The sequence below is a fragment of the Oncorhynchus nerka genome, linkage group LG22 (assembly GCF_034236695.1).
Source record: "Oncorhynchus nerka isolate Pitt River linkage group LG22, Oner_Uvic_2.0, whole genome shotgun sequence".
Taxonomy (NCBI): Eukaryota; Metazoa; Chordata; class Actinopteri; order Salmoniformes; family Salmonidae; genus Oncorhynchus; species Oncorhynchus nerka.
This window is the reverse complement of record NC_088417.1, coordinates 20704854-20715335: the sequence shown is the minus strand read 5'-3', so window position 1 is coordinate 20715335 and position 10482 is coordinate 20704854. Positions and strand designations below refer to the sequence as shown.

Below are 10482 nucleotides of genomic sequence, written 5' to 3'. Positions count from 1 at the left end.
AAATGACCTCAACATTAAATCCTTAGCTATTGATACATTTTCACTTCGATGGCAGACGAACAAAGACATGCAAATATTGGAATATTTAAATATTGCAATATTCCATGTTAGTCCACAAGCAATTGACAAAAAAATATCTCGATCTGAAATGCACCTAAATGTGTAGATTTCTGTAGAAAACCTATTTTGTAATTTGAAGAAATGCTGTGTTCTTTCAATTTGTTAGCAGCAATTTCTTTCACCCATTAAAAGTATAATCCTTGCTACAGATATTGAGTGCGACGGAAAATATCTAAGTCAAGGATATTCTAGGCCTATTCAAAACACGACATATATTTGCGACTAGTAGTGGTCTCTGGTGAATTAAATTAAATCAATGCTGCGCCAGCACGAGACATCTTTTCAAAATGTCCGTGGAGGGCTGCTTTGTCTGCGATATTTTATTATTCGAAAAAAAAAAAAAGATATTTAACTTAATGCATGAATGAAACTAAAATATATTAAATGTAGGAAAATGTAAATTGTCAATTGACAGACATTTTCAAAATGCCTACAAAGAGGGGACAATACCAGATGAATGAATCACAAAATAAAATAAAAACACACCCAAAACGTCTTTAAGTGTAAAATGTTTTATTTAGATGTTATACTGTGCAACAGTAACAATACAATAGTTGTCCATACAATCGAGCGATACAAATATGCAGAACATGGGAGACATCAAAAAACATTTGTCATCTAGCATGAAATTAAAAAGGGGGGTTGTTCTGGACAGTATTTGACATAATTACTGATTAAATATGCATATATTTCGCTATATACATGGGTGTGTGTGTGGACTTTCTGAACTTCTTGGTTGCTTCAAGGGTTCAGGGATGTCGAGGCTATAAGCAATTCGATTCCACAGCAGCTAAAAAAGTATGTCCCCCCCAGTAGCCTACAGCCTAATAAAAGCTCTGTACATTTAGCAGATCTTTCATATGTTTTCTCATAAAATTATGGGCCCAATACTACAATAGTTGATTCCACATAATATATTGATTATTATATTTCTCTGTGAAATGCTTTCCAAAAGCCAATCGAAAGAACAATAGATGCAACGTTTCAAATATTAGTAAAGCCTATAGGTTTCTACCATGCTTTATCTGACAACAATAGGCTGAAATACACACTTACAAGAGTCAACACATGTATATTCTGATATGGAAAAAAAATAATTAAAATAAAGGAAATAATATAAAGGCCATCTTCAGTCACATCTGTAAAATAAAACATAGCTTTTTGGGGGCTTTCATTTTTGACCATTCATCTATCACCAACATCCCTTTCACCAACTTAATGTCACATCCCTGCTATGTTCCTATTGAAATGCTTCACTTCCACTACTTAAACAGATATCATATATTTATAACAACAACAATAACAAAAAGAGAGCGTCTACAACAATGGAACTACATTGGCATGAAGATAATAGCTGAGCGGTCTGGCGTTGGCTGTCGGCCCGGATTTCAGGCCAGTCATCCCGAGGACGCAGAAGAACCATTCAGCGAGGCCTTCCGTGGTTTTTTTCCAAAGGGGAAGGGTCTGGTAGGGGCTGGGGCTGAGGTGGAGGCTTCATTGACGGGCTTGGAGATGTGGGGGAAGTGTGGGTGTGGGGATTGCACCGGGGTGCCAGGGCTGGGCAAGGAGGAGGAGGTGGAGGGGACAGCGGCAGGGCTGCAGGCTTTGTCGCTGGCTGAGTCGCTCTCAGCAGACCGACCAGTGCTGTTCTGGCCCTCCTGCTGCAGATGACTCATCTTCATCTTCTTACAGCTCGGTCTGACGCGGTACTTCAACGGCAAAGGGCCATTCTGAAAAATATTTGTAATACTTAGAGCTACTTTGTCTCAACTTGCAGGGCAATCATGATTTTTTCCTTCATGGACAATAAAGCTTTTGAACTGCGAACTTTCATGCATTCCACACTTTGAAGTAGGCCTAAGAAATATCACAGAGCCAAATGTTGAAATAAAAAGTCATGCAATAATTTACAACAAAAAAAACATTACTTCCAACTTGTTAAAAACGTTTACATTGCCTTTAATTGCATGTTTTTACTAACTTCCCCTTTAATATTATGTTTCTTACCCTTCTCCAGGTGTAGATGTAGGCTATGTCCATTAATGTGTAGTAATCTTTCAGTGGCTCGTCTTCATACATCACTTCAACCTACATTGTAGAAATTACAAAATGATTTATAAAAATAGGCCAACAAGTACTTATTCTACTGAACTTCCATTGTCCTTCAAGAATTGCTGAATATCTTTGATCTTTTTTATTGTTTCAATAGAAGCATATGAGAGAATGATCTTGCAGTGATATGGACTAATGTTGTTAAATTCATCTTATTTAAAAAAATATATATATAATAATAATATAACATAGTGATGCAAGAGTTATGGCTGCCCTTGTGTCATTTCATATAACCAAACAAATGTTTACCTGATAGGTACAGGGGATGTCCATCTTACTGCGGAGGAACTTCCTCAGGTGCATGATGGTCATGGCTGCTGGACACTGCAGATACCTCTTATTGTTCACCTGGAGGAGGACAGAGCCAGTTAGATCAGCTCAAACCTCCATTTTACTACAGACCAAACTCAGACAGAAAACTGAAGCTGTCTGCAGCAAATACACAATAAAATAGCAAGAGAAAATAATGTAGCTACAGTTAATAAAGACAATTTAATTTGAGGGACTTTATATGCAGGTTGATGTTTATTTTCACGAGTCTTGTCCTGGAGGCAGAACTGAGCAATTTGGCTATATTGTAAAAATGTATACAAAGAAAAATGTGCTTTTTGGTTAAGGCTAGGTTTAAAATCAGATTTGTAGCTGTGCCAGCTAGTGACCACTCTGCAGAGCTGCCTCCAGAACAAGATTCATGCCGAAAAAAGGCTAACCTGCACTTTATACAGTACCCTTGTTTACAATAAAGAAAATGGAAAATGGAGATGAGACATGCAGTGAGATTTGAAGACAAGCTATTTAAGGGTCCAGATTTAAGAACAATCTTATATCAGAAACCAAGCAATAGGCTCTGTGCAGCAACAGAGTGTAAGAACTATCTGATATGGAATGCTTCTGAGCTTCAGCCGTAGGCGGCCTACCTGTTCTTTAGTCAGTTGGTCCTCAGCCACGCCGGTCTGTTCAGCCCTGAGAAAAACAATGTTACACTTGTTTTACAAAATGTGTTAGAAAACATCTTGATAATGCACTCAAGATTTTCATGGTTGGAAATTCATGCACAAAAAAAGCAGAACACTGGTAAAACCAAAGTCTCAAAATTAAAATGACTATAGAAAGGAAAACATACACTGTAATGTATTGTAATGAAACAGGCAGGGAATGGTGCTCAAACCGTCAACCTTCTGGCCCCAAGCCCAGTGCACCATCGACTGCACCACAAAAGCATGGTCGAGAGGCAACGTCGATATACACACTTATAAACCAGGGTCACTACAGAATAATAAATAATAAACACACTGACCTAATCAGTTTCTGAACACACTGAACTAATAAATATAAGTATACATCTAAATGTTCTAACATAATTGTCTTCCTTAGACCTTATGATGAATCAATAGCGAACTAGATGTAATAATTTTTAAAAAGCCTGGCTGTAACAGACTTGTTGACGTACTTGTTGTGATCGAAGAACTCAATGGAGAGGCTGATGATCTCATCGTCTGTGATGATTCTCTTGTCCTCGTCTGCCACCTCCCCTCGATCCTCATTAGACCTTGTCGTAGCTACAGACACAAATTAACAAGTTGTATGAGTTTTCACAAAAACTTGTAAAACCGTGAAAGTGAGAGCTTAGTATTCTCCTATAATGATAGGATTTCTATCAGCTAATATTGAAGTTAATTTTAGTGGCTTTGTAGAGGGAAAACCATTAGAATATTACTGGAGCAGGAAATAAATCAACCATTATTTTTGTTGTTAGAAATAAAACTACTTAATGACAATTCCCTTTTTACATCTCCAGTAGACTTGCACCCTATCTGCCCTAGGAAAGAAAGGTCATGAACCCTTTCCTTAACATTTACATTTGAGTCATTTAGCATATGCTCTTATAGGGTAGTTAGGTGAGACAACCACATATCACAGTCATACAAGTTTTAAAAAAATCTGAAATAAAGCAACTATCAACAAAGAGTGCAGACTCACCATCTACAGAAGGGTGATCTGCGTAAAAGTCTCTCCTTCTCTTCATCTCATCTAATGGGAAAGAGAGAAAAAACTGTCACAAATGTTTATTTGAATAGGGATAGAGATACAATTGAAAAATGTAATTATCAATCAGCTGATGCATTGCAACCTCATGCTTTAACTATATAGCACCCATTTCCAGAATCAGTCCACATTTGGGTTTTAAACCATTTTCCAGGGGAGACAAGCCAGCAGCTCCGATTAAACAGGATAATCAACCATTCAGGATGCACCATTTAGTAGATACAGAATACATATGTCACAGAGAACAAGACAATCACATGACTGATAAGAGGGATTTAACACATTCCACTTACTTTTGAAGAGACCAGGGACCAGCTTGTAGACAATGTCTTGTAGGGTTTTGTCAGACCTTGAAGAATGTTCATAATCAGTCATATTTACCCAGAACTCATTGCATTCTATGAGGTTTTAATAAATTGACGGATGTTGAGAAAGTAGCAACATTTGAATGAAACTAGACCAATCCTTTGACGACATCTAACTGCATTGGGTGGATTGGATAATAGCCAGAAACAGCAGAAATGCGAGAAAACAATGCAAGGCTATAGAACAAATGTAAAAGAAACAAAGTGATTAATTACCTTATATTGAGCAGAGGCTTGGTTTTGTGTACTGGCACGTCACAGATGGGGCAATACTTGCTGGTCTCCAGATAGCGCACAATGCACATCTTACAGACTGAAACCCAAGGGGAAAAAACTGGATCAGTTTCTCAGTGGATAACACAATACCCTACAGTCCAACGATGAAAAATGCCTGTTACATTTATCATATAGCGGTTACATAAATAGCCAATGCAATTATGTGAAAAGAGAATGTGAGAGTGAAATTGGTCAACAAAAACTTGAGTAATTAACTAGATACCTACTAGTGTGAATTTGCAACAGTCATATTTATCATGATTGGTCCAATTCCCATGTCTGCATTCAGCCAAGTGTCACTCACATGAATGGAGACATTCTATAATGGTTGTGGCATCGATGAAGTATCCACCACACAGCACACACATGAGGTGGGGGTTCAGCTCAGTTATCTTAATTCTGGTCGTTCGATGCATCGTCATGGAAGGAAGATCCCTGCGAGGGACAAAGGAGCAGAGTCACAATCTGACAGGAAGGTAGCCTAGATCTTGTTAATGAAAATATAATTTAGACTTGATAAATTGAGGATACTTTTGAGAAGAAAAAAAACAGACAGCAACAATGAAATGCCTATCATTGGATCGGGACTACAGATCTTTCACAGCTTGATAAAGTGGTCGTTCATTAAACCGCTTTAAACCCATTTGTAAGGATTTTTTGTTGTTCTACTGTTAGAGAAACACCCATACTTTATGATAATAGTATAATAACCAGGGAAGGGGTTGGTCGTTTTTCAGAAGCTGACCCAAAGGTTGATTGATAGCTAACAATTGGTGGGAGTCGATCCGTGTGGATTTGTCGAGGGCACAGCTACAGCCGAAAGAGCTGCGTTGTCATAAATCAATCCTTTCATTGGGATGGTTCATATAGCCTACCTCCCAGTGCTCCTCTATAGATAGATATGGGAGAATGGAGGTCGTTGGTCGCTCAGGAAATGTGATAGTACCCTAGTCCTATAAAACGAAGAAACGCTGTCGACCTATCCAACCTACATCAGGGTATATATTCTAAAGCGATTCAGTGTATTAGTGCCAAAACACAGAGGGGTTCTTACTTTCTAATATTGGAACCTGATGATAAGAAACATCATTCCGGCCAATTGCAACATTTCATATCACATTCTTCAATGAATTAATCTTTCAACTCTCGAGGATGCGGGAGACCGTAAGCTAATTGACTCGGCGTCAGGTGTAACCACACACACTTGGAAAGTCTTACCGTTTCTATGGCAACTTAGGTTCCACTACTTGGCATCTCGCCAGGGTCCAATACGGAGAGATTTGCTTCGCCCAAGATCAGATCACCGCTCGCGTTGATGATGTGACTGCGAATAATATGAAAATAAATATATGTCCTTCCCTCGCGAAGCCAATAGACTACAGTCCGTCCCCGCACCATGGCTGCCATTTTGTAAAGAACGTCTCGCTCGAAAACCATAGTGCAATTCCCGACAGGGTTTAACATTTTTTCACACCAAAGCCTGTTACGTTCAGTTCCTATGTCGCCAACCATATAGGTTACCCATGCTTTGTGCATTAGTTTGGATAAATCTAATCGTTGGCCGTCGCTTGTGTCGTTTCCGTGTACACGCTGCACAGGCAGCCTGTGTGCACGGCATAGTAGAATAACAACATCACTCGACCAAGTATGTTCTCTGGCCGTATGAAGTTGAAGCCCGAGAGAAACCTCGCCACTGTTCAGCCAACGCGACATGGATTACTAATGAAGTGCCACATAACAGTCTAGTTCAAATAGCCAGCAGGTAACAGCAATGTGGAGTAGAAAGAGGTTTAAAAACGAATGTCTGGAGGGAGGGAAATAATGAAATAAGTTTCACAATATACGTCTAGTTGTGACGCCTTTTTGTAGCCTAGACATCTTTCTTCTTCTCAATGGCTTTTTGTCTTTCTGCCACAGATAGGATGCGATCACATGAGCCGTCAGTTAAAACATGGGGAGAAATGACTGATTCTGCGTGTCAGATGCTTTTGGCTTCCTAGCACTAGGAATAAAACTCATGACAAAACAAGAAATAGTGAGATTGCCACTGGGTCATGCCTGCATCAAAGGTGACCCGCGCAATATGTTGCATGGTGGCGCTATATACATTTAAACGGATTCTGTGTGTAGCCTATGGTGAAAAAAACCCTACGGGGCTTGCAAACAGAACCATCGTCATTTTATAAGGATGCACCTTAGTTCAAATATATATAGAAACACCGATATTGGCTCTGCCAAAAGGCCACTGGTGTGGAATATCCCAGCTCTTCCCGTCAGTAAAAAACAAATGTTAATAATGTGTATTTGAATGTAATGCAGTGGAGGACCCTACAATGTCATTACAGGGGCTGTCACGCATCGTGTTTGCAATGCAAACAGATAGCCTGTTACGCTATCAATCGATTAACTACTGATGTTTGCACAACTGTTACCACTGGTAATATAGCAGAGCCTTTGTAGAGTAAGTGATACCAGGCTTTAACATGCATATTGCAACTTCATCTACAAGTATCACCATGGAACACATTTATCTGTATAGGACACAGCCTAACAACAAATAAAGCACTGAATAAAAAAGTAGTTGAGAAACTCATAGAACAGGGTATTATTAATAACGATGTTGGCCAGATTTGCTCCCAATTGCATTCTATCTGGCCTACTGTAACTCAGCTCAACCTTCTGAGGCCATGAACTGTGTGCTGCATGGTGCAACCCAGGGTTTCTCCATCTAACTATAATGAATGGCTGAAAATGGGAAGTAGAATAGGCGAGTCCTTCCTCAAACAATGTGGAGAATCGTCTGTGTATAATCTACATACAATTTACAACATTTTCGTGTAGTATGGATAAAGATGCATGTCACATTTTTCTCCATAAAGACAGGCTAGTCTTCGAGGGCTGTGGTTGTTTTGGTCTAGATATGTTGCACCATTCTCTCTATTTTTGGATGGAACCTTAATCTATTCATCAAAGCTAGATTTCCATCATCATTTCAGAAGACTTCCCCACATGGGAAAGAGGAGGCCTCACTTTATATAATTAATCAAGAACTGGGCAGTCAATGTCGAAATCTCTATTTACCTGGCTGTGTGTTAAAGTTGCATTCCAAAAAGTATCACAAACAGAAACCTTATATCAACACAAATCAGGCTACACCAGAATTTCAACTAGCACCGGCATTGGCAACCTTAACCCACCCACAGAGGATTTCTGTGAGATTATCAACTGTCAAACAGCGTTAGGCTATTTATCTTTCCCACCAAACAGTTCCCTTCCTCATGACAGAATATCACACTTGATAAACTGGTCATAACGACATTATTAAGAAGGTAAGCATAAAAATATCAGACACCATGGATCCATGCAAACACATTTCAAACTATTCAAGCAACAGAATATTCCACCACAGTGCAAACCGTCAAACATGTCTGATCTTTGCATGGTTGGTTTGTACCATACTCCTGCTTTATAAACTTGTTATGCGCCCTTGTGAGTTAACGGTCAGATTGTTGGTTCCAAACGTGGGGGGAATTACAAATCCTCAAAACTAAATGTTGACAGATGGAGGCACATAGCCTGCGCAATAAAGTCGTGACGAAACTCAATAGTAAATATATGCCTTTTACAGAGAATTCAAAGATGGTTGGCTAATTGAGAGGACCCTTGTTCTGAATCAGTCAATGGACCTTTGTACCATCTTGACATGATGGTAACAAAAATCTGAAAATTGGTTTATGCATGATTAATGTGCGCCAATATCGTTCCTTTGTCAACTTGCGTGTAGACCTATACATTAAAATCCTTCTTTAACAACTAACTGATCGTGCTGATATTTCAGTAAATCGTAAATGGTTTACCCTCCACCAGGCTACAGAGGACCGGTTCAACAAGAGGGAAGTTAAGTTAATAAAAACAAGACTTGATGACATGTGCGTAATGCAACCACACTGATCTATCCCCAACATCCAAAAGATCCTATTTCTATAAAATGGGGACAGTATATGGAACCAAACCAACCAGGAGAACCATTGGACTGTGTGCTGCCGTAAACACCTCACCAATCTCGGTCTTGTTCGATTGAGATCACTGGCTTTGTGGAAATCTAAACAACGTCACGGAAACACTCTCAATGGACACTCATAAGAGATAATTACATTAAATACTAAAGAATTCAATGCGCTGGTCTGTTGAGCGCAAAACCAAGGCTTGCGCAAGAAGGGAACACAATTTTAGAAGCAGTGCGAGGACAGAGCTCCACGTCCGTGAGTGCGAGACACAGTCAAAGCCCCATCCACCACGGGCTGGAAACGCATTTAAACCCGCAGAAAAACACATATACGCGGCGAAAACTTAATCGTTATTCATCTGTTGGTAAGAAAATATATCGAATAATACATACCTAGAGACTTGGCTGGCGATCAGCGATATTGGAGACGGAGAGACAATGAAAGTTAGGAGGCGATCAGCAGAAAATGAATACGAGCTCAGCCGCCATCTTGAAACAAGCTGCAGACGCTGTCAATTGCAGAGAGCGCCAGACAACCCGGGGCTCATTTCAGATGTGTAAAATTCGTAGTGTCCTCCTTCTATGCACTTTGGGCGCGTAGTGTCCTCTGTTGTCTAATATTTCAGACTTTTGACTGTGCGTTCCGAACGGTGTGTTTGTGTTCCCAATGAGTCTCTTCGAAAAATGCAGCAGTGTGGCTCAGTGTAAACTGACACCGTCCCCAAAATGGCTTGTAGTTCGACCGCCCCGCTTTGGTCACGTGGTATCATTCCTTAAGGGTGGCCTGGAAATTAGTGTCGGTGTATTCCGGGGGCTCGCCAATTCACGATGCTTCGTAAAATGACACAAAGAATGTGTTATCCAAAGCCCATCATGATCTCGTAATTTGCTTCAAACGTTGTAGTTGTGTCACTCAAGATATCACTGATGTTTCTAAACAATAGCCAGTGTGCGTTTTTCAAACCACGTTTCTATTATGTGCCTCTGCTGTGTCCCTTTCCAAAGACATGAGCTTGGCAAAATGCGTCTTTGTCATACATGCGTTGGTTAGGATACACTTTCCAAAGCCGATGGAAGGCTGGGGCTACTGTGTTGATATTCCTTGGCAAACGACCCCATACAATACTAATTCATGATCGTACTGAAGACGGGGACATTTAGGAAATGAAAGCATCGGTAATAGGTCGGCTACTATAGGAGGCTCTGTACGTAAACTACATGCGGTACTGTTCCCTCTGGTGAGCCGCAATATAATTTAACTAATGCATTGCCACCAGTAAACTAGATATGACACATTATACTAATCTTCGGCACGATATTCTCTCCAATTTTGATAATTTATTTGCCACAAACATACCCCTTCACCGTTATGTGGCAGTGGAAAAATCTATTTCCAAGACAAAAACTCCTATCAGTCGGAGACTGCATTGACTACACATCTAGAGTTGATATGAACTATGCATTGGACTATGGGGACACACGCATGCTATATAGCTTACTTTAATATAATTTGGCTCTTATTTTATGCCTGCAAATTACCATGCATGCATTGAACTG

General features: G+C 39.8%; 1 protein-coding gene across 2 annotated transcripts; it reads right to left on the bottom strand.

The window, feature by feature from the left end:
- Window positions 1-616: 616 nt before the first annotated feature.
- Window positions 617-9665, bottom strand: bmi1a (bmi1 polycomb ring finger oncogene 1a). Of its 2 annotated transcripts, none has more exons than XM_029626499.2 (10): window positions 9319-9665; window positions 5224-5354; window positions 4860-4956; window positions 4572-4627; window positions 4213-4263; window positions 3683-3791; window positions 3150-3195; window positions 2482-2580; window positions 2128-2208; window positions 617-1850 (listed from the first exon to the last, which is right to left on the bottom strand). In XM_029626499.2, the coding sequence occupies exons 2-10, from the start codon at window positions 5339-5341 to the stop codon at window positions 1518-1520; spliced, it is 990 nt and encodes a 329-aa protein (XP_029482359.1). In that variant the 5' UTR covers window positions 5342-5354; window positions 9319-9665; the 3' UTR covers window positions 617-1517. The 2 variants fall into 2 exon arrangements, with proteins under 2 accessions (XP_029482359.1, XP_029482360.1); XM_029626500.2 differs by lacking the exon at window positions 9319-9665 and adding an exon at window positions 6138-6529.
- Window positions 9666-10482: the final 817 nt, after the last annotated feature.

Excerpts from the sequence above, each read along its gene's own strand:
- bmi1a (XM_029626499.2), bottom strand. The coding sequence starts at position 5,341 with ATGACGATGCATCGAACGACCAGAATTAAGATAACTGAGCTGAACCCC. Across the intron at positions 4,957-5,223 it reads TATAGAATGTCTCCATTCAT|TCTGTAAGATGTGCATTGTG; the intron begins GTGAGTGACACT and ends CTTGGGTTTCAG. Across the intron at positions 1,851-2,127 it reads ACATCTACACCTGGAGAAGG|AATGGCCCTTTGCCGTTGAA; the intron begins GTAAGAAACATA and ends AATATTTTTCAG.